At 37.9% G+C, this 24,608-nt stretch overlaps 1 protein-coding gene across 9 annotated transcripts in view; it reads right to left on the bottom strand.

The window, feature by feature from the left end:
- The window catches only part of CEP170 (centrosomal protein 170), a 154,393-nt gene that overhangs the window by 27,766 nt on the left and 102,019 nt on the right, over nt 1–24,608 (bottom strand). For 7 of the 9 annotated variants that reach the window (XM_055146761.1, XM_055146757.1, XM_055146758.1 and 4 more), the window contains 3 exons: nt 22,034–22,160; nt 17,302–19,098; nt 11,216–11,450 (listed from right to left, as the gene is read on the bottom strand). In XM_055146761.1, coding sequence (XP_055002736.1) covers nt 11,216–11,450; nt 17,302–19,098; nt 22,034–22,160 — 2,159 coding nt within the window. The remainder of the gene's footprint in view (nt 1–11,215; nt 11,451–17,301; nt 19,099–22,033; nt 22,161–24,608) is intronic. The other 2 variants (XM_055146759.1, XM_055146764.1) reach the window with 1 other exon arrangement.

Here is a 24,608-nt window from a genome sequence, read left to right as displayed (position 1 = left end):
CCCCACTTCTCTGAGCACAAAATGGAGAGACGCACCCAAATGCGTGGCGCAGCTGGCGGAAGATCGAGGGCGGGGAAGTACCGGTCTCCGCCCACATCGGACACTTAAAGAGAGTGCAGCCACGTGGGCTTCCCCACTTCGCCGCGCCCGCAGCCCCAGTATGACTGAGGAAGACAAGGGAGCTTTCCCACTTCCGCCAGTGCGGGGGGGCCCCGGTATTTCTCTAGGTTTTCCCATCTTATGAGCACCATAAAAGGGTAAAAGATTGTAGTGATAGAATTTCAGGCAGAATTTTCCCTGGTCTTTATACAGAAATCCAAAACCGTGCGGCCGCTGCTGCGGCCGCGCGACCTAACATCATCTTAGTATCAGCAATATGTAATGGTTCCTTCTTAATGGGTCGGACTTTTGTGGGAGATCCTAACAAGAATAGTAAGTCTTTTGTTGAAATATTGAAGGCAATCAAAGTGGTAGCCATCTCTCTAGACTGAACTAAGCTATATCCCCAAGCCAGCTGAGAAGAAATATCCTATCTCGGGAAGAAACGCGGCGTGGTGTCAAACATAGTGTGATGTCCATTAAGCAAACAGACCTGGTGGCGTGGGAATGGGATATAAGGGGAAAAGTTATGTACATGGAACAGCGGGACGCTGGTGGAATCTCGAGCCGGAGCCGATACCAGCGCAAGATTTTTGGTTCCAGAAACTGCTTGCAGACACTCTAGTAGACTGTCAACTAAGCCAGAGCCCCACGCTGGCTGATGATGGGAAATAACCATCCTCTTCGGTTTTTTTTTCCCTTTGTCAGACAGCGTGTCGATTACTAAACAGGCGTGAACTCGGTGGCGTGGGGCAAGGGGGAAAAAGAAAAGTTATGTAACAAACAGCGGGACTTAATATCTCTATATTCTTAGCAATGGAGAACTATCAAATGCCTCCTTGGCAATAGGACTGTCTTTTTCTTTTTGGGGGGAAACCCCAGCAACGGTAGTGAGTTGTGTGTTGAAACATGGAATGTAATCGAGATAAGCGTAAACGAAGTGAAACTTATCACGTACAAGGGTGGGGACTGGGGAGGTGGGAGGGGGCGGCAGATATACTGGGGGGGTTGGTGATGGAAGATGGGCACAGGTGAAGGGAAGGGTGTTTGAGTATTATATAACTGACACAATCCTGAGAACTATGTAACCCTCCACTTGGTGATTCAATAAAAAAATTAAAAAAAAAAAAGTGTTCCCTATTTGGACTGGAGTGATGGTAGGGTATCTGCCTTCTATGTGGCCAATGTGGGCTCAATCCACAGACCCAATATGGTCCCCGAGCCCTGCTAGGAGTGATTCCTGAAAGAGCCAGGAAAAGCCCACGATACCACAGGGTGTGATAACACCCCCGGCCCAGAAAGGTTTCCTGATTTAAGATTTATTGAGTTTTGAGGTACATATATACACTCAAACTATATCTCTAAGTTTATTATGTCTTTATTACTACTATAAATTTATATGTGTAAAGTCCACTTGGGCTGGAGCGATAGCACAGCAGGTAGGGCGTTTGCCTTGCACGATGCCGACCTGGGTTCGATTCCTCCATTTCTCTCAGAAAGCCCGGCAAGATACCGAGAGTATCCCGCCCACACAACAGAGCCTGGCAAGCTCCCTGGGGAGTATTTCATATGCCAAAAACAGTAACAAGTCTCACAATGGAGACATTACTGGTGCCCGCTCGAGCAAATCGATGAGCAATAGGATGACAGTGATACAGTGATACAGTAAAAGTCCAGTTACTCATCATTCGTATACAGAAAGAAACTGGGTGGGTCTGCATTTCAGGAGAGAAGTGCGTGGTGCGGAAAGGCCAGGACCAACAGTAGCCAGGAGAACGGTGACACCAACATAACTCAGACCTCTGAAATCAAACCTCTCTGCCTGGAACTGACAAGGAGCTCTTGGCCCTAACGGGGCGGGCACCTTCTGACAGCAGTGGGGCTGAGCAAAGGGGCGCCTCCGAGCCATTACTTGGAGTTTGGTTTTCGATCTTTTCCATACCCTCTCCTCTTGTGATGACAGCAGGTCACACACTTCCCATGGTGCTTACAGGCTGTCAAAAAAGCCCGAAGAGTGGAGGCCACACATGCTTGGTGGAGTGCAGCTTTCCCCAGGGGCAGAACTGTGGGCCTGCACTAGGCAGGTGGGCAGAGCCAGACCAGCTGCCTGCAGGCACACCTTACTCCTGAGCTGCCTCTAGGCCCCTGGAAGCAGTGATTTTGATAAAGATAGTTTCAATTGGATTTCTTTCTTTGGAGGTGGGGGATATTCACTGTAGACAGTGCTGAGGGCTCACTCCTGACTCTGCACCTGGGAACCACTCTGGCAGTGCTCAAATGAACACTATGCGGTGCTAGGGGCTGAACCTGGACCAAACACCTGCAAGGCAAGCACCTGGACTCCTCCCTGAACTATCTCGTAGGAAACTCCAGTGTTTTGTTTGGGGGCCACACCAGTGGTGCTCAGGGCTTAATCCTGGCTCTGCATGCAGGAATCACTCCTGATGGGGCTCGGGGGATCATATGGGATGCAGGGTATTGAACCGAGTCAGCCACATGCAAGGCAAATGCTCTACCTGTTGTACTATCTCTCTGGCCCCAGCTCAGGGGTTACTCCTGGCTCTGTACAAAAGAATCACTCCTGGTGGGGGCTCAGGGGACCTTACAGGGTGCTGGAGATTGAACCCAGGTAAGCTGCATGCAAGGAAAATGATCTCTCTGCTGTACTATCACTCCAGCTCTGAAACCCAAATTTTAATTTATGTTTTCTGTAAAAATGATTAACTTTTCATACTATGAATTGGTGCTTTGAATCAAATAGAAATTTGAGTGATTAAGAATGAATCTCCCCATCAGTGGTCTTTCGGTGCTGTTCTGCCCCTTCTCAGGAGCTGTGTCTCCTAAGCCTGGACGACAGTCCCTGGGGGCTTACTCAATGGGGTGGCACCCACTAGGTGGCTCAGGAACAGTAACTAGCAGGGGATCCAATGCCCAGTTCTCAACCAGGGATACAGAAAGAAGTGAAGAACAACTTCTACAGTTAGCTCGTTAAGCTATGAATTTTACCTACCATTATGTCCTATTAATAAAGATTCACTGTCACTGTCATCCCGTTGCTCATCGGTTTGTTCGAGCAGGCACCAGTAACGTCTCTCATTGAGAGACTTATTGTTACTGTTTTTGGCATATCCAATACGCACGGGTAGCTTGCCAGGCTCTGCTACGCGGGCTCCATACTCTTGGTAGCTTGCCGAGCTCTCCAAGAGGGGCAGAGGAATCGAACTCGGTCAGCCGAGGGATAGGCGAACGCCCAACCACTGTGCTATTGCTCCAGCCCATTAATAAAGATTAAAAAAAAGAGAGAGAGAGAATGAATCCCCCCGAGTTATAGGGGTTCTTTATTCTTGGTTTGGGGCCACACCCAGCTGTGCTCAGGGCTTACTCAGGGCTCTGCTTTGGGATCATTCCTGGTGCTGGCCCTATGTGGCGTCACAGTCTGAACTGGAGCCTGATGGTTGCAAAGCAACTACCTTTTCCCTTGTACTATCTCTCTGGTCACTTCATTTGTTTTTCATGTAGCAGAAGGGAACTATTCATTTGGATGCTCAGGATTTTTTCCAAATCATTTGTTGAAAAGACAACCCTGCCCTTACTAAATTATCATGGCAGACTTGTCAAAAATCATTTGATCATATATCCAATGATTTTTTTTTATTTGTGTTTATTTGTGATTGGAATGATAGCACAGCGGATAGGGCGTTTGCCTTGCATGCAACTGACCCCGGTTTAATTCCTCCATCCCTCTCGGAGAGCCTGGCAAGCTACCGAGAGTATCTCACCTGCATGGCAGAGCCTGGCAAGCTACCCATGGCATATTCAATATGCCAAAAACAGTAACAATAAGTCTCATAATGGAGACATTACTGGTGCCCACTCGAGCAAATCGATGAACAAGGGGACGACAGTGCTACAGTGACTTCACCAAATCACATTATAGATAAAGATAGCTAGCTATGGCTATCTCAAAACACTTACATTCATCATTATTTCGAAATTACATTAGTCCTCAAAAATAATCCTCAGTAAAGACATTTTACTTTAGTGCGTTAACAAAGAGCACTCAACCCCAGCACTACATGGTCCCGGGATTATCATCACTAGGAGAGATCCCTCAGAACAAAGTTGAGAGTAGACCCTGGGCACTGCCAGGTGTGGTCCAAAAACAAAAACATCTTTTTGGATAACTTACACTTAAACATAATTGTACTTCTTTGTAATTTTAAGTATTTTATGTTTACAAACTTAGAAACAATATTCTGAAAAGAGTTTCATAAAGTTCCCCAAATTGCCAGAAAGGTCTTAGGTACTAAGAGGTGAAGAACATAAGTGTAGCGCTTTATGCTGTGTACAGTACTTCACAATATGCTATCACCTCATTTGTTATGATTTATATATTTGACAGTGCATATAATCTCTGAGAACAGTCTTGCTGATTGGTGTAATCTTGACCACAGGGCTTAAAAGTAACTTAATAAGGGCCAAATACTGGGTTTAAGGCTCATTTCTATTGTGGGGTCCTAGGTACAATTCCAAAGACACTGCTAAAAATAAAAAATAAAAATTAAGTTCCATAAAGTCACTTAAGTCACATTTTTTAGCTCTAGGTACTGAAGAGCATCTGTTTTCAGTGATATAGGACAATATTGAATTTTTCTCTTTACACTGTTTTTCTTTTCTTTAGAAGGGAGAATATTAGGAAATCTACCATTGATTATTTTTTTTCAAAAAGATGTCAGCGCAAGTGAGCTGTTAAGTTTGGAAGTTTGAACTCAACTGGGTAGGGAAATATATTAACAGTTCTATTACATTCACAGTATCACACATATTACATTATGCCATTTTATAAAAGGCAAAATATACTGGGCACCATTATAAAGTAACTACATTACCTACTCATTTAATTCCCATGAAATACTCATTTAACCACTGTGCAAAAAGATGTACTTAGCATATTGAGGTCAGAAAAATAAGGCGGAAATCTGAGGGAAATTATGTGACCATTTGGAATTAAAGATCAAATAGTATGTGGCATTCCTAGTTTATATTTTATCGTGATACATCTAACTTAATTCCAAATGTAATTTTTAAAAACTTAGTAATGATATAATCATTTTGAGTTTAAACTGTCCTTGGATAATATATTCAATTATTGTAATTTCTGGAATTAAATCAGGATAAGAAATAACTAAGTATGAGATTAAAAACAGAAGAATCAGTTTATCCAAGATTGCTTTTTGCTTTTTATAAATATATTTGTATAATTAAGCTTCAAATATTTTTAGAAAGCACTATGAATATATTAGAAAAACACAAGATGATAGTAATACCAATATGTTTTGCAATAAAAACTATACAAAAATAATTAAACACACGTATTTTTCACTAAATAAGCACCAAAGAGTCTCCTTTCAATATATAATAATGTTGTGGATAAGCCAGCTGTTTCTTTGCCTCACAATTCTTATCTTAAAGCTAGCTCAAACATAGAGATAAATTTAAAATCCGCATTGCTTAAAGGTCTCAGAAACTACTTGAGCTAGCATTAGGAAGTATAAAAGGCAAAATTTTATCAAATAAATCCCCCCCAAACCAAAATGAAACACCAAAGTTACAAATATCTTGGAAATAGAGATAGCATTTTTATAATTCATTAGAAAATGGACCTACTCATGACTGTTAAATCTAAGTTTAAAAATTAAATCAATAATGCTTCTAAAATATTTCTGTTAAAATATTTTATAAGAAAGTATTTCTTGGGGGCTGGAGTGATAGCACAGCGGGTAGGGCGCTTGCCTTGCACGCAGCCGACCCGGGTTCAAATCCCAGCATCCCATATGGTCCCCTGAGCACCGCCAGGGGTGATTCCTGAGTGCATGAGCCAGGAATGACCCCTGTGCATTGCTGGGTGTGACCCAAAAAGCAAAAAAAAAAAAAAAAAAAAAAAGTCTAAAAAAAATGTTTTTTTTAAAAAAAGTATTTCTTTCCAAATCTTTATCTTTAATCTCCAAGTTTATGACTTCTATTTTTTCATTTTTAATTGTCTTTGGGCTATATTTGGAGTTATCAATGTTCACTCCCAGTGGTGCTCAGTGAATATGTACTGTGAGGGATTGAACCTGGGCCTCCTACATACACAGCATGCACTCAGTCTGAGGGTGGTTTTTCTGGGCCAAACCTGTCTGTATTCAGAGCTTAAGCCTGGCTCGGGGAACTGTAAGTTGTGCCACAAATCAAACTAGGTTGGCCAAATGCAAAGCATTTTATCCCTTGCACTATCTCTCTGGCTTTTCCCCCTGCTTATTTTAAATCTCCATCTCTATCAAATACAACAGAGGGTGAAATTCTAAATGATATAAACATTTTATTTGGGCTTCTATATGAAATATTTAGTAGTAATAAAAGCCTTTTGTTTTGAAATGTCAGATGACTATATTTTAACATCAAAATAGGAACAGGGTTGAAAGGGATTCTGTGATTTCGGTTTAGTTCACAAATGAAAAAAATATATACGTGTGTGACTGTTGGTACAAAAAAATTTTATATATCATACTTGGATTAAAAATGTGGACAAAACCTTGGTTGAGAGTCATTAGTGCAAACTAAGCAAGCATAATAGTATGACTTTTTTCTTTTTTGTTACACATTAAGGTGCTAGGGATTGAATCTGGCATGAGAAGCATGCTCACCAGACCTCAGTGCCATTTCTAAAAATAAAAAGTTTCAAAAATTATAAGAATTTATTTTTTATTTCGGCTGAAGCGACAGCACAGCAGGAAGGGCATTTGTCTTGCATGCGGCTGACCTGGGTTCGATTCCTCTTTCCCTCTCGGAGAGCCTGGCAAGCTACAAATATGCCACCTGCACGGCAGAACCTGGGAAGCTACCTGTGGTATATTCGATATGCCAAAAACAGTAACAACAAGTTACTGCTGCCCGCTCGAGCAAATCGATGAGCAACGGGATGACAGTGATACAGTGATTTTTGATTCTCTAACTCTAGTCATATCCACAGTCTGCTAAATTAAAGTTAATGAGATGTACAAAACAACTGAAAGCTCACAAAAAAAGTACTTGATAAATACTTGCTGTTTCATGTATTCCACCTCAATATAACTCTTATTGATAGTTTACTACATGACAAGTATCAGGTGAAGTACATATTCATATTTGTTTGTCAATGCTCTCAAAATGGCATACATTTTACACCTACGATCAGTTACAATACAATTATTTCTTCCAGGTTCACACAAACCTCATGGGTGAGTAGGGAATGAATCTAGATACAGGAGCATGTGCATGTGCCAGAGTCCATGCTCCTCGCCATTTGGCTAAATGTCAATCTTCTTATTTTGTCCTGTTTTAAGGCACATCTGGCGATGCTTAGGACTTACTCCTGCTCTGTGCTCAGGGATTCCTGGTGGGCTTGAAGAACTAGATGGAGGACCCCGGACTGAGCTTGGCTCAGTATTTGCAAGCACCTTACACTGTTGTATTTTTTCTGGCACAGGGCATTCTTATTATTGAGGTTACTGAGTTTGGGAGAATTCACAGTTCTCTAACTATTTTCTGACAATATCATTTACAATCAAAGCTTCATGCATTTTCTTTGACTTCCACAATGATCACAATTATGACTCTGGCTCTCATCAGCTTCTTGTTTAAAAGTCGTAAGAGGAAATGGAAACACAGCCGTTGATTCTGGATGGGAAGGATTAGTATTGTCAAAATGGCATATGTACCCAAAATAATGTACAGATTCAATGCAGTCCCTATAAAAATAACTATGGCAGGGACTGGAAAGATAGTATTTACAGTGGGTAGGGCACTTGCATTGTACTCAGTGGATCTGGATTTGATCCCTGACCCTGCAGATGGTCCTCTGAGCCCTTCCAGGAGTGACTGCTTCTTCTTATTGAATTACCATGAGTTACTAAGCACAGCAGTAGGGCGTTCACCTTTCACGCGGCCGACCCGTGTTCGATTCCTCCGCCCCTCTTGGAGAGCCCGGTAAGCTACCCGTGGCGTATTCGATATGCCAAAAACAGTAACAATAAGTCTCTCAATGAGAGACGTTATTGGTGCCCGCTCGAGCAAATCGATGAGCAATGGGATGACAGTGACTAAGTCACTCAACTGAGTTTGGGGTGTGCAATGTTTCAACACCAATCCCTTCTTCCCCAGTGTTCACTTCCCTCAATGTCACCAGTTACCCTCACTTCCTCAGCCTGCCTCCATGATAGGTATTTTATGCCTCCATACAGCACATCATTCTCCTCGAAAGTGACCACTTCCCTCCACCAATGTCTCTATGTACCCCTCCTCCACCAGTGGCAGGTTTCCTACTGGAAACCAGTTCTCATGCTCTTCATTTGTATTGTCTATGGGCATTTGTCATTCCCCTACTGCGTTTCTTTATGTCCCAAAAACAAAAGAGATTTTTTTGACTGTCTCTTTCTCTGACTAACTTTAATCGTGAAACTTTCCAGATTCATGCATGAAGCAGCAAACTTTATGACTTTATCTTTTCTTACTGCCAACGAGTATTCCATCACCTCACTCCAGAGAGACTGGCACACACTGAAAAGAACAATTGCACCACAGCACTGGCGATCCCTCTGGGCCCCATACCGAGTGAATTTCGCCGGGGTACCCCAGATGGAGCAGGTGTAGTCTCCCTGCCTATTCCAGATGGAACCCTAGCACCCGAGAGCTTCCACAAGCAAGGCCCCGGTACTCGGGTACCAAATCTCCAGGACCAAATCTCGAGGCCGCGTGGTGGCAGAGGCGCTGGGTGCCTCCCGCCCCCCCGCCCCCCCCCGGCTCTCCGCCTGTTCGGGCCTAGCTGTCATGCCCACAAACTTCCACTGGGTGCCATCTTGGTGCACCAATAGCCCTGGTCTAGAGAGTCTCAATTGAATCCCAAAATAGATCAGTGTCCTACAGAGATATCTCTGGAACCCAACCATCTACAACCTAGGATTCCAGAAGTGTGCAGCTGCTTCATGGCCATGCGAACTCTCATGATATTCAAAATGAGCAATGCAAATAAATTATCTAGCGTCTGGCCCTTGCAGGCAAACTTGAATGTGGTGGGAAAATTTGGGGAAAACATGATGCCCAAAAGTAGAGAGAGAGTATTGGGGAAATTGTCTGCCATAGAGGCAGGGCGAGGACTGGTATGGGGGTAGGGGAATATTGGGGACATTGGTGGTGGAAAATGTGCACTGGTAGCAGGATGGGTGTTCATATTGTAGTATAGCTAAATCTCAAACGTGGATTTTTTTGTGATCATATCTCACAGTGCTTCAACAGAATTTAAAAAAAAAAAAAAAGAAAAGAACAACCTATATTGGCATGAACGAGGGGAAACAGGGACCTTCATTTACTGTTGATGGGAATGTCAACTAGTCCAGTTAGTTTGGAAGACAATATGAACAGTCTTCAAAAATCTAGGAATTTAGCTTCCATTCCAAATGTCTCAGCAATTCCACTCCTTGGATTATGCCCCAAGGGCCTAAAAACACATTGGAGAAAAGACATCCACACTTCTGTTTCTTGAAGCATTAGTTACAATAGTCAAAACTGGATCCTCCTTTCTTAATCCTAGATTCCTAAACTGTGTTTTGTGTAACAGTAAGAGTTGTTTTAAAATAAATTTCATGATTCATTATCACTAATATCTGTTTACCTATCTTATATACATATAAACCCAGGATCACATACAAATTTCTCAGAGAGCAGAATTTCTTGGGAGATAAAGGATAAAGTTTAAGTCCCACTAGAGATAAAAAATAACATGTAACACAAGAGTAACAAAATGCACATAATAAAATAGAAGCAAGCAAAGATATAACATAAAGTTCCTATTTATTCCTATTTATTTTCCCTTTGTATTATAAGTATTTTCTCTGAGTGGTAAGGATGCTGGGCCAGAAGAAAGTGGTGTATTCTAGTTTAGTTCCCAAGGGTAAGCAGACATGTTTCCGCAGATTCCACTTGAGATTGTGCAAAAACTTATGAGCATGAAACTATTAAACATAAAAATCCAATCAGTAAAATTAGTCACCAAGTAAAAACATAATTCACAAAATCAAAAAGTATAAAGAAAAAGAGAAAAACCATATAAATTATGGCGTTTGTTTTTAAAGAAGCATCTGTGAATTATTTTTATGTACTTTACAGTGCAAAGACTACTATCTTACAAACTTTAAAAATATATCTAACTACTCAAGTATCTGAGTATAGCATCTTTTCAAGGTTCAACCACAGTGTTATCAGATAAAAATCTATTAAAATTTTAATTGAATTTCCGTCATACTAAATTTTAATTTTTACTTCTGGCTGATATCAAAGGAGAGAATACTTTTATTTGGGGAAGTTGCTTTCTGAGAACTGAGGATGTTGAAAGAATTTCCTATGCAAATGAAGGTAACAAGTTTCCCAGACCCATAAAATCATATCAAACAGTAATGGTTTACATTTAGGTAGTGAGGAAAACCTGGATGTAATAAAATGTTATAATCAATTACTTTAGTGGCCAGGGAGATTATACAGTGGATAAGGTACTTGACTTGCATGTGGCTGACCTTGGTTCAATTCCCAGGATTTGACTTATGGTCTACTAAACACCATCAGGAGTGATCCTTGATTACAGAGCAGGAATAGTCCCTGAGCACCATCGGGTATGCACCAACCTCCCCCAATATTTACCTAACATTCAAAGTAATCATATTTTATTTAGGACTGAACTCCTAAGCCAGTGCCTGAGTGAAAAATCTATCTACACTAACTCTCGCAACTGATCTCAGCAACTATATCAGCAATCAAAAAATTTTGAAATGCAATTCTAATTGCGTAAACTAAGACTGAATACCTTTCAAAAATCACTCATTAGACCTGTGCTAGAATAAGAAAAGGGAGGGAACTAAAATTAATTATTTCTTTATTAGCTGTAGCTACATTAAAAATACAGAAGTATTAGAGTGATACTAGCAGTAAAACTATGTACATATGTTTTTTGTGTGAATTTATCAAACTTTTAGAACAAAGTAAAGCTAAATTATTATTAAGCTAAAATTTCACGAAAACAATTCAACTTTTAAAGATAAACAGTCACCTGGCTATCTCTTCTCGATGAGCAGTCCAATCTCGGATGTAGTCTTCCTGTTCCTTTATTCGGTGCTTGAATGAAGAACTAGTAGGCATTGCTGACCCAGAGCTCTGCAATCGAGTCGTTTTCAGGGCTGGAGAAGTACGTAGACGAGTATGTTTAGGTGAATTACGGTTTGATCCAAATTCATCTTCTGAGGTGGAAGCATAATCAGTAGGAAAGCGCCTCCATCTTGAATTTACTAAATTAGTTTAATTATTAAAAAAGAATTATTATGTTATCTTCTAAGGGAGATAAAAAATCATGATTTTGAAAACACCATGAGTACACACAAGACAATTTTCAATAACTGACATACACAGACCTTACAAAAACTTTGTCTAATAGCCGTTAAAGATAGAAACATTACACAGTGGTGAATTAAAAATAATGAATAATCAAAAACATGACTGTTTTTATAGTATAATGAATAAACATTCATATGAAAAAGTTACTAATGAAAACAAACAAGCTCTAGTCATAAATACTTAACTGAGTATTTCTTGCAAGTATTTCCAATTTGAATGAAAATATGAATTTTTTTAAATAAATGACAACAAAAACAACAAAAATAAAAAATAAGGGAAAAGATTTCCTCATGCCAAATGGACTTTCAACATGGAGATGGTAAAAATCCTCTTTTCCCACATACAAACGTGCATAATTCCTGTTGTGGAAATTATGCCCTTATGGCAGGGAAAAAAAACAACATTACCTCTGCATTCAACATCCTGATATGCTATGACTGGAAAAAAATCTTTTTACATAGTAAAAAACATAACAAAACATCTTTAGTACAACTCTGCTGTTTCGACACTGAAAGCATATGGTGAAAATAGACAATGGCATATAAACGAAGAAGGAACTATAAACTATTATCACAATAACACTTGAGGCACAGGAGATACTGTGAACAGTCAGTTACAGTAAAGAAAGTGGCATTCACTTTCTTATTTAAGGTTAGTAGAAACATTTAAATACGGTACTTCATATACATTTGAAAACTCAGAAGACAAATTAATGCAGACACTTTATCACTGTTAAAATGAAAATCAAACAACTTAGCAGAAAGGCATCAAAGAGGGAAATAATGGGTAATATGTAGTAAATTTCTCAGGAACCATGCCTCTTTCATCCTGTGAACGTTAAAGTATTATCAGCTGAGTTTGGTTAGCAAATTATTTGATATTCTTTTTCAGGTGTCGTCCCAAGCTCTGTTCAGGAGATTGGGGGAGAGGTATTTTGAGCAATACTCAGTTGTGGTTTTAGTGCTTGGGCCTGGTCATCAGCGATGTTCAGACTCTGTAATGCTTGGGGTCACCAGGACCAACCCAGTGTTGTTTCAAGTTCACCAGGGCTACACCCAATAGCTGAGGGACCACATGGGGCTGGATCTTGGTGCCCCCCAATGCAAAGGGCCTTTGAGCAATCTTCCCAGTTTTTAATAAGTATTTTTAAATAAAATAAGAATTTCCTGGATACTGAGCATCTTCTTTTTCTAACAAGAAAAAAATCAAGTGAAAAAAGCAGGAGAAATTATAGGTAGTCTACGTGATATAAAAGTTTAGCATCAGCTTTAAATTTCAATTGTTGTTAAAATTGGGAGATTTCTAGCTTCATGCCTCACCAATCTCACGTTTTTTTTTTTTTTGCTTTTTGGGTCACACCCGGAGATGCACAGGGGTTACTTCTGGCAGTGCTCAGGGGACCATATGGGATGCCGGGAATCAAATCTAGGTCGGTCTCATGCAAGGCAAGTGCCCTACCTGTTGTACTATTGCTCCGGCCCCAATTCCACCTTTTGAAAGATAGAATGACCCTAGCTAGGCTGTGTACTTTGGTAGACTAGAATTCCTTCATTCTACTTATTTCACTAGAACTTTACATCTTTCCTATTTTTCCTCTCCAAACTACATTTTTTTAACTAGTGGCTCTGTATGAGCTGTTCTTCAGATAAAATTCATATAACCACCATCAGAACTGGTTTAAGAAAAATCTGAAGTCAGAAATAGGTAATAAATTACAGCCCACACACTTGCTATTATTCATATTCCTGCTTGAAGCTCCTAGAGACTGGAATTAAATTTATGGTTATGAAATAATAAAGAAATGTAGAAACTTGATAGTTTTCTTAAGTGTAGCAGATACCTGAGCTTTGTATAATTAAAGAATTTTCAAAGGGGAAATTAAAAGTTCTTATTATCACTATATGTAATAAACCCAGACACAATATTTCTGCCATGGCAGAAATTCCTAACAGTAGTAGACATTTAAAAACTTTCTATGAAATGAACTGATCTTGAGACTTTAATTTTAGCATGAGTTTAGAAACAAAAGGAAAGAGGTTTGAGAGGGGAAAAAATGAGATTAAAACCAACTAGAAAAAGTGGTAAATAAAAACCAGAAATACAACAAATTTATGCCTTTCTATAAAGGCATTTCATTAAAGCTAAATAGAAATTTTGTTACTTTAAAATTTACTCATAAAAGAAAATTAAGAAATAAGAAAAAGACCAGATTATTTTGCTAGACTAAATTCCCTGATTTTTGACAGGAAATGTTATAATTGAAAACCAGAGAAAATAAAATGAACAGAGGTTTAATATATTTAAGAGAATATAAAAGCAGGCACAGCAAAACTAAAGTTGTTTATCAAAAGAGGGTGGGCATGTATTATTAACACTTAAGACAATAAATTTAGAGCAACATTAAAATTTTGGAGAAAAACAGAGAAAATTTCCTTTTTTAAAGAAATTTAGAAACCTAGAACACAAAAAGCATAAAGGTTTGGAGCTACCTGCCTTGCAAGTTTATGATCACAAATTCAAGTCTCCAGTGTAGCACATGCAAGAAGTACATGTTCTGCTGTCTGCAATCTCTGGTGTTGCAGAGAGTTATGGCCATATCACTACATGTGTAAACATGAAAAAAGGGCTGACATCACTGAGAACAGTAATAAAAAGAAGTGCAAGTCTCATGGCCAGGGCATGTAACCTGTAGCAAGCACTGTACCAACTCCCAGCAAGCACAACCATAACTTGTTTGCTGCAACTGAAAATGTGACCCCTTAGAAACACATGTACAGTAGAGTAAGAGAATGAAAACCTCCATGAGCACTGTGGCACAAAGTGCAAGCACTGCAACATTATATGAGCACCTTGCTGCTGAGTATCATAGCTAAAAACAAACAGAGAATTATAGCCAAACATGTGGACTACCCCTAGACACTTTAACAATACTTTATTAAGAAGAAAACAAAGGAATAAAAATTTTTTTAAAAAAAATCCACTTAAAGTTACAGTATACAGAGCAACATTGTCCAGACGTTTCATACTTTTTAAAATTAGGTTTCAGATATAATAAAATAGGCTTTTATTTTCTTTTCCATTAAGATATGATAAGTAGCTAAGTCAACATTTATTAAAGATACTCCAATTAGAAAAAATAATTATTTTATTACTACCTATCCAAAGTAACTACTGTATTATAGTACAACTGACTGAAAGACCCTGGCAATTGTTCTTCTAGATAAGATACAGTACTTTTAAATGGGCAATTTATGAAAATCTAAATAGGCAACTCTGATTTGCAGTATAGCTATAGGCTTACAGGGTGGAATAAAGAACCAGAACTTATAAAACAGAATTATAGAGATTAAAACGGATACTTTCAATCTTTATACTATCCAGGTAATAGCATGGACCAGGCAGGTTATTTCATTTATTGGTCTAGTCCCCTTAATTTTCCTAACTTCTAAAGTCTAGGATTCTTCTCTCTTTCTCTGTCTCTGTCTCTCTGTCTCTCTCTCTCCCCCTTCCTTTCTCTTTCTTTCTCTCATAAAAGAGGACAACTACAGTAGGATTTGGCCCAGGAACATCTCTCGTAATGTTCACAGCAGCAATTTGGGCATGAAGGTTTGGTGCCTGGGTCTAGTGATACAGTCAGTGCTCAAAGTTCACCAGGGCTCTGAGGGCCATGTGGTACCAGGACTCAGAACTAAGTGTATCAGGCATGTACTCACCATTTGAACTATCTCCCTCGCCACTGAATTTTATGATTCTAACTATTTAACAAATTGTCATTAAGAAAGTAAAAAAATCATGTACCTTAATTTGTCCTAGTGAAACTTATTAAGCAATTCAAGGCACTTTTCTGAACACATATGTAGAAAACTACATATTTATCAAGTTCTGTATTCAAAGAAGCAAAACCAGTTTATCTTTCAAGTCTTATATATGTACATATATACACACACACACACATATATATATATATATATATATATATATACATTATGGCATCTTATGACTTTCTGAGACTTGTCAAAGCAATCGTATTTGGTTTGATTTCCAAAAATGTCCATCATGGGGGTCAGAGTGATAGGACAGTGGGTAGCGTATCTGCCTTGCAAGCAGCTGACCCAGGTTCAATCCTGGCAACACAAATGGTCTCCCTATTCCTGTTAGGATAAGTGATCCCTAAGTACAGCCTGAGCATTGCAGGGTGTGGTCCCCAAAAAAACACATACAAGTTTATTATGATAAACAATGAGGAATAAAAGCAGATCTGAAGAGCTAGTCAATGAGTGTAGAAAAAAAGTTGTTATTTGATAACTCTAACATATTAAGACAAAAGCCAATTATTTGTATGTACTTGAGCAGAGATAAGTGACAAATCAATGTAGCAGAAATTCATTAGGGTGCACAACATGAAATGCAGCACAAAGGATTCCTAAATGTGAATTAAAGAGGCTGAGCTATAAGAACAACACATAACCCAAATAGTAGAAGTTAGTTTTAAATTAAGGGTCAATAAACCTATAAGCCACCAACCAAAGCTCAAAGTATAGAAATAAAATGGAAGTAATTGTCCTTTTTGATCATGATTATGTTTTCAATTTTTAATCTATTCTATTTCTAGCACAGATTTGATCATGATCACCATAACTGATGATCAGGAGGAAGTAGAAATGTGAATGGAAGGGAGGAAAGCAGAAGTGAAAAGAGGGAGAAATAAAAAATTAAAAGGATAATACAAATAGAGTACCATTCATTTGGGCCTTGAATGTTTATATTTTGGTAGGTGTTAAAAATAAAAAGAAAAAGAGGGCGACAACTACATATCAACTCTACCTCCACTTTTTACAAGGGTCTGGTTAAATGCTTGCTGACTGACAATCACATTAAGACTTTAAGTGCTGGTACATCCCAACTCCAGCCCTCTATTTCTGCCACACAAATACATGAGGTTGATTATGAAGAAATAACATGTATAGGATACACACATATATCTCCTCAGTGCTCTGATCACACAAAAATTCCTACTGGTTTTAGCTTTAATTATAAAATTGTGCATAGATAAATATGCTAGAATTTTGGTGGGAAGTAAATAGCTTTCGTAAGTATTATATTCAAGATCAATGATAGCCAATCACTGTATTGATATAACAAAGAAGTACTTTTTGAGATATGTTCATAACCAATATCTTTCTATAATGCAGTTTGACTAGTATGAAATCAATGATTATTTCATGAATCCATCCTCTTCCACTAAAATTATGGATTATTTTTCAAGTGCTCAAATCATAAATAGATTTAAAAGTATGTGAGGCATTTCAAAATAAATAGGAAAAAGAGGTAATAGAACAGTTTTTAGCCCTGAAAGAAGTACAGGATGTGTTCTTGTCTTCAGGTTCACAAGGGCTTTGAATTATATAAGAATATTTAAAAATTAAATACATGATTTTAGAAGTAAAATTTCAAAAAACAGCAATTTCTGACCTAACTTTGATACATATATCCCAATAACTCAGCAGTTATCAATAAAACTCCTAAAGCTATTCAATATACTTCTAATTTTGAATCACAGGCCATTGAAAGTTTAAAAAACTAAATTTTCTAGTAATGCTGCTATTATTGCTATTTTTTTTTACCTTTTTGTAACTATAGGCTGGTGTAAAACATTACAATTAAATGTTTTAAAAGGGAGTTTCAAAACATAAAAGAAATAAACTAAAACGTAAATATATTATAAAGAGTACATATCCAATTTACCTGGAGAGCCATGTGTAGAGGTCATACTTTTGACCTTGGAGTCTGATAGCCGAGAGATACTGTTAGCTCTAATTCTAGGAGAAAACTTATCTGATGGTACTAATCTGGCTCCACTTCTAATTACGGCGTCTGCAGTCCTTGAAGAAGTACTACTTCTAGAGACTGTTGCTTCAGAGTCACTTCGAGCTGACAAAGAGCCAAGCCTTGTTCTACGAGGCTGAGCCAGTAAATCAATCCTAGAAATGTTACGCCTTCCTGTGGGAGGTTTTGATGTGGAACTTGTTGTGGATACTTCTGAAGCAACGGATGCTTTGTCAGCATCAGCGAGCTCACTGTCTGAAGCTTCACCAAGTCGAGCTCTGCGCAAGAGAGAAGTCCTGGTAGGTCGTGGTCTGGGAAGAGTGGTTGACTTGCTTGACGAACCAGGTACTACAGAAGTCTTAGATTTCGTTACTTTACCTCCTTCCAGTTTAGAATGGGCATGCTCATCAGCTGAGGTAAGTGGAGTCCTTCCATGAGGTTTACAAGAATAAGTTTCTTGATCAGATGACATGATATCAGAAATAGAATGAGGTACACTAGAAGTCTGGTCATCATCTGTTAAATCTACTGAAGGTTGTCTTATTCTTCCACTGGATTGTATAAATTTACGACTATCTGCTCTTGAGCCTACATCTGTGGAACTTCTTTTTTTCTTTTCAATTTTCTCTCTGGCACCTGACGATGATTTTGTGACGTCTTTAGACGGAGAACCTGTGGAGCACCTGTCTTTATAAAGACTAGTGAAACTCTTTCTCTTTTGGGTAGATTTTCTTTCAGACTCTCCAGTAACCAGGCTAATTGTACTAGCTGTATCCACATCAGATTCTGGAGAAATAGAGTTATCTCTGTTGTAGCTAGGAGTATCTGGGCCCTCATCAGTTTTATTATCTTCACGCAGTTTGGCTTCAAGAAAAGCCATAACTGCCTCTGTATCTTTTAGGATAAGGGTTGTGTCCATACCAGAATCAGTACCCACAGAATCAGTTCTTTCTCTTATTCTATTGACAGATGCTAAAGAAGGGACTGTAGATGAATTCTGTTTATTTATATGGGGAATAAGTTCTATTGGTACGTTTGGGCTGGGTTTTTCTATGGTGAAGCTTCCTTGTCGTACTAATGACTTGGAGGATTCCTTCTTGTCTCCTCCCTTAGCAGTTTGAGTTTTTAGAAGTTCCTCAGCTTTCCTTCTCTTGCCCTCATTTTGTATCACTCTTTCTTTGCTTGCTGAATGTCCTGGGATTTTTTCTTGAGGCTGGGAGTCTTGTCTGAAATAGTCCTCCCTGCATCTATCAATCTGACCTGGAACATTTTTGGAAGATAATTTAGCAGATGTCCACTGTCCTTGTTCCTGTTGGTGAATTTTAGCTAATGTTTGCTTTACCAAAGAGGTTTCCTTTTCAGTTTCACTTCTCTCCTTTTCAGAAGCATTGCCTGAGTGAGGCAGGGTTTTACTCTCTCCACCCGTTCTCAGAGTCTCACCATTTGCGGCACTATTCATTTTGTTTAGGGCCTTGTCAGCATCTTGCTTATCTTTTTGGGATACTTGTGCAGGTGCTTCTTTCTCCTGAAGTTCTGTGTCTTGCTTTTCGCCTATCTCTGATCTCTGTATTATAACCTTTCCTCTGGAGTTCTCAAGAGACTTTTCTTCATTTGGAAGCTGGGGAAGGGTTCGTCTCTTTCTCTCTCCCTGACTAACCAAGGAAGTCGCTGAACCAGTACTTCTCATTGAAATGCCAGATTCACTGATATCTGTATCTATAAATGGAAACAAGGAAGAAATTCCTTAGGGCAAAAAATTAGATTTTGAAGTATAAGTTAAGATACAGCTTAAGTATTATTATAGTCATCTCGTTTGTAACTATATTTATTGTTTTATTTTTCTTTAAAAGTGTTTTATGGGGCCAGAGCGAGAGCACAGCGGGTAGGGTGTTTGCCTTGAATGCGGCCGACCAGGGTTCGATCCCCAGTGTCTCATATGGTCCCCCGGCACCTCCAGGAGTAATTCCTGAGTGCAGAGCCAGAAGTAAACCCCTGAGCATAGCCGGGTGTGACCCAAAAAGCAAAAAAAAAAAAGCTTTATGACAAAGACATTCATTACACTCATTGGTTTTGTACCGTACTCCAATCTCAATATTTTGATCCTGAGAAAAGATTTTTGATCATTATGCAACTATACAGAAAATACGTAAAAACACTATTATTACAATTTCAATTTTCATAGTGAAGATTTAATAATGAACTTAGTTTTCATTTTGTTGGTAAGAGAAAAGTTTCCCAACAGGGGACCTGACATCATTCTTGGAAGAAACTTGGCCCGGCTGCATCTGCTAGACCCAATGTTGGCCCAATGTCTGGGCCAACAGATAATGGTTGTTGCTTAGGCCAGGTGCTGTTGAGGTACCCAGGCCAAATATGTTGGTACTCTGGAGACTTATGGTGCTAGATATAGACTTGTGGTCTTGCACATACCAAGTCAGTATTCTGGTCCTTTACGCCTATTTCCAAGTCTCCAATACACCTAGTTTTTAATAAGTATTATCTTCCTGAAAGAATAACAGGGAACAAATGAGAAAAATGTACACTTTAAAGCTATCATGTGCAGAATCGGAGAATATTTAAGAATAAGAATAAACAGTAAGGGACTGGAGCAATAGCATAGTAGGTAGGGCGTTTGCCTTGCACGTGGCCAACCTGGGTTCAAATCTCAGCATCCCATATGGTCCCCTGAGCACCACCAGGAGTAATTCCTGAGTGCAAAGCCAGGAGTCACTCCTGTGCATCGCCGGGTGTGACCCAAAAAGCAAAAAAAAAAAAAAAAAAAGAATAAACAATAAATGGAATGGTTCTCAGAAAAGGATGCCTTTTTAAACACACACACACACACACACACACACACTCACAGACCACTGTAATCTGGTGGATAATTAAGAAAAATGATAGTAGAATCAGCTTTTCTGAAAGTTTTTCTCCCTTGAGAATTATGGAAAAATATAAATTATAAAAACAGAATTGTATTGCTAAGTTTAAATTAGCATTTAAACAGTGTCTATGATGCAGAAAAAATATCTACTAAATTTAATTGATTTAATTTTAATGCAGCAATTAATGTTACTTTTGTATTTTACATATATGTTCTCAGTGTTACTTGAGGTATTTAAAATATATTTCATCTTTTTAAAGTTTTTAGAAAACATTTCTCACACAATCTTGCTCATACCACAACTCGGTGTTAAAATAAGACCATTTTAGGATATAAGTTAATGCCTTACCCAGATAAATTCTTTGTAAAATGAAACAAAAACTTGATAATGTGACAGCCAGAAAGTTTATTTTTATAACCAAGACAGAATTTTGCTTGCACAACTAACATTTAAAAATTTGTGACAATTTTCATTGATATTGATCTAGTCCTTCTATATAATTTCTTTGGTTCACAGTGACTAAATTATGTACAATAATGTGCAAAATCACTGTCTTTCCATAATTTTTTTCATAATAATATCAATATTTAAAATTTTTTATAATAAATAATGGATTTTTAAATAATGGATATTTATGGCATATTGGAGTATGTTCCTCATTTACATATTTGTTATTTATTTCAAAAAAAATTTTGGGGCATTTTGGTCACACCCAGATATGCACAGGGATTACTCCTGGCTCTGCACTAAGGAATTAGTCCTGGTGGTGGTTGGGAACCATATGGAATGCTGAAGATCAAACCCGGGTTGGCTGCATGCAAAACAAACACTCTATTCCCTGTACTATCACTCCAGTCCCTCATTTCAAAATTTCTGAACTAGATTTTTGGTGTTATACAAAAAAGGGACAAATTAAGTTTTTATTTTCAATGACAACAAAGTTAATAATATTGAAAATTATTTTTAGTTATGAATTACATAACAAAACCATGAACATCATAAAATATTTTTCTGAAGAAACTTTTATCTCACAGAAATATAATAATGAAACTGAATTACTTAGATTTATAAAACCGGTATTGGTAAATTCTTCTTGTAGAAAGTGTGGCATAAAGTAGCACTTAAGTACTTGCTGTTGTAATAATGGGATAACTTATAATTGTTTTAATCTTATTTAAAATGTTTACTTATAAATGCAATATATGTTCACATATAAAAATTTGTGTATAAGAGTGTTCTTTATCTACTAATTTTATCTTTTTCTTTGCAGGAGATGTATGGGTCTCCCAAACAGTGGTCAGCAGGCTGTGGGGCCACTTAAAGTAATACTCTGCCTACCTGGTGGTTCAATGCTATGCCCCCAGAATGCTATACCGATTGGGTTCTGTGGTTCCAGAAACCATCAGGGATACCCAGTTATGCTTGGGTCCTCTAACATGCTCCAGAGCTACACTCAAAAGTGCTATGTGATTTTGAAAGGCTGTCCTACCAAGCTTTCTAACTGTTAGTTCTAACTGCTTTACAATCTCCTGACTCCTATAATTAATGTATATATTTCTCTAGCCCTAGGCTTTTAATATTGTCTTCATTGTTTGTAAAAATTAAATATTTAGAATAATTATATAATTAATTATTCCCACTATAAAGTTCCTATTATGTTTAATTGTTCCCACTATAAAGACTTAGATTGCTTTTTAAAAACTAATGTACAATAAGGAAGGAAAAAGGGGAAGAGAGAGAGGGCAGAGAGAGGGGAAAGAAAAAAATACCATTCTCTAAAGGAACAGGTATAGACAATTCCATTATCCTTTCTTCTGGATCATGCCTTGTATGATTAGCAGCCAAACTAGCCCATTGTGAGACCCAACGTTTGTTTCCAGATGAAGATGTTCCTTCCTGAAGAAGAAAAAAAGAAAATGAAGTCTAGTCAAATATAATTTTCATGAAAAAATTCTAGTTAGAATAATAACCAGTTAGATAAAATAACATGTCAAAACTTTACATACATTGCTATGTATGATTCATTAAATTTTCTCATACATTAAAAGAGGCTTTCTAGGTATTATCTTTAATTATATTATTAATGTGTATGTAATATAATTTTCATGTTATTAGCAATAGTTTTAAAGTCCTGGAGTTTGAATTTATACTTCTAGGAAGCCTAGGTATATTACCAGCTTTGTGTCTAAACAGTAGAGGTAGTTTACTTCATTCTACCAATATAGACCCTAAAGATCTAAAGCTAAATTACTTTGCAGCCCTCTACATTTTACTAAGAATCAAACTGCTTCCAGAGTTCCAAGGAGTATTAAATCTGTCAGGTCATGTCTACAGGTATTAATAGAATAAACCAAAGCTCTAGATTGCTTTATCACCATCATCATCATCATCATCATCATCATCATCATCATCATCATCATCATCATCATCCCATTGATCGTTAATTTTCTCGAGTTGTCTCAGTAATGTCTCCATTCGTCCTAGCCCTGAGATTTTAGAAGGCTCTCTTTACTCGTCCTTCCCAATGGTGCCGCATTGGAGGCTCTTTCAGGGTCAGGGGAATGAGATCCATCATTGTTACTGGTTTTGGCATATGAATACGCCATGGGGAGCTTGCCAGGCTCTCCCATGCGGGAAGGAAACTCTTGGTAGTTTGCCAGGTTCTCTGAGAGGGAGAACTAGGATATAAGATGTTGCCTGGCTGTGAAGTGCCCGAGCTTCCGGGAGCTTGGTTTTATAGTCTCTGGATGTTGGCTATTGATGGGATTAAATGGCGCCAGGGGCAGTTTCTGGGTGTGACCGCCTAGCTACAGGAAAATGGGGGATCTGGGCAGAAGAGGCCCAGTCCCGATCTGAGCAGGCTTGGAGATCTCAGCCCTGAGTTCCGAACCTGGGTTCCTCTGCTGGTTCCTTTATGTGTGAGGCTCGTCCAATTGTGTGGAGAGGGGCCTATAACACCTTAATGTACTAGAAGAGAGCTAGGTATCATTCAACCCTTTCAGACTTCTACTAGTCTGACGGTGTCTCTCTTGTTTAGATGGCCTTACAATAAGTGTCTTTATTAGCTCAGCATTCAAGTGTGAAATGAATCAAAATTTGACAAGTATGAAAGGAGCAAAATTTGACATGGCTCTCAAGCTTAATGAACATACACTGGTAATTGATTTCAGATAAATCTTAGGGCTGGATATTAAGTACAGCAATTAAAATCCTTATGACCCTGGTTCAATCCCAAGTACCACATATTGTCCTCCAAGCAAAGCCATGTGTGATCCCTGAATACAAGAGCTAAGAGTAAGCCCTAAGCCCAGTCTGTATGCTCAAATCTGTCATATACCAATAAATAAATAAATAAATAAATAATAAAATGCAAAACAAGAAAAACCATTAAAGATCAGGGAAATAGACATTTAATATGAAAGCAGTAGGGACTAAAGGAAAAATATTTTTACCTTTATTTATTTATTTTATTTAAATTTATTTTATAAGGTAAAATAAATTTTACCTTACTAAAAATACAAGGTAAATTTAATATTAAAACTCAAATGCCCAACAAGGGTATGATAGTGATGAAAACTTTATTTTGGATTACTCAAAAATATTTTATTCAAATTGTCAGATCTGTATCACAGGCAAGTAAACTGCATAAAATATAGATTTTATACTTGACCGTATACAACACAATTTAAAGAATATTGGGCTAAAATAGTACTTCTACATAACGAGTTACATGGAATAAAGCCTGAGGTTACTAATGTCTGTTGAATCCTTAATTTCCTTTCAAGATTTTGTGATAGTTAATCTAATTTACAAGCACCAGAGCCATTCACATAATACTATGCATACCCCAAAAAGGGTAAGTTTCATTAACACATTTAGTGGACTTAAGATTTATGGACTCTTGTGAAAATCATTCTGTGATGACTGTTCAGAAGGCCTGTTTAGGAGTCTCATTCAAAGGAATATACATACTGGGACTAGATAGAAATTTTTTGAGGGTAGGGGAAATTTTACTTTGGGGGTATAGGGAAGAATATCACTTATCAACACCATTTATAGGATAACTGGAATACCATTACCTCAAATAAGTACCACTTGCTTTCAGTAAGAAAATTAAGCATCAGAAATCAAGTTATAAGTAGTCTAAGGTGAAAGGGGAAAATAAAAATTAAAATTACCAAATGCTTTGACAGTGTTTAGGAACTATCATTAAAGAAATATAACAATAATACACATAGGTATATTTACCTGCTTTTAAAAACAAATACTTGATTTCCATTTCATGTAAATATAACATGTATATATATTTTGCTTTATTTGTACCCTATAATTTTTTTTTTTTTA

This window comes from Sorex araneus, chromosome 9 (genome assembly GCF_027595985.1).
Source record: "Sorex araneus isolate mSorAra2 chromosome 9, mSorAra2.pri, whole genome shotgun sequence".
NCBI lineage: Eukaryota > Metazoa > Chordata > Mammalia > Eulipotyphla > Soricidae > Sorex > Sorex araneus.
Note: the sequence above shows the minus strand (reverse complement) of the source record. Positions and strands in the feature narration are given on the sequence as shown.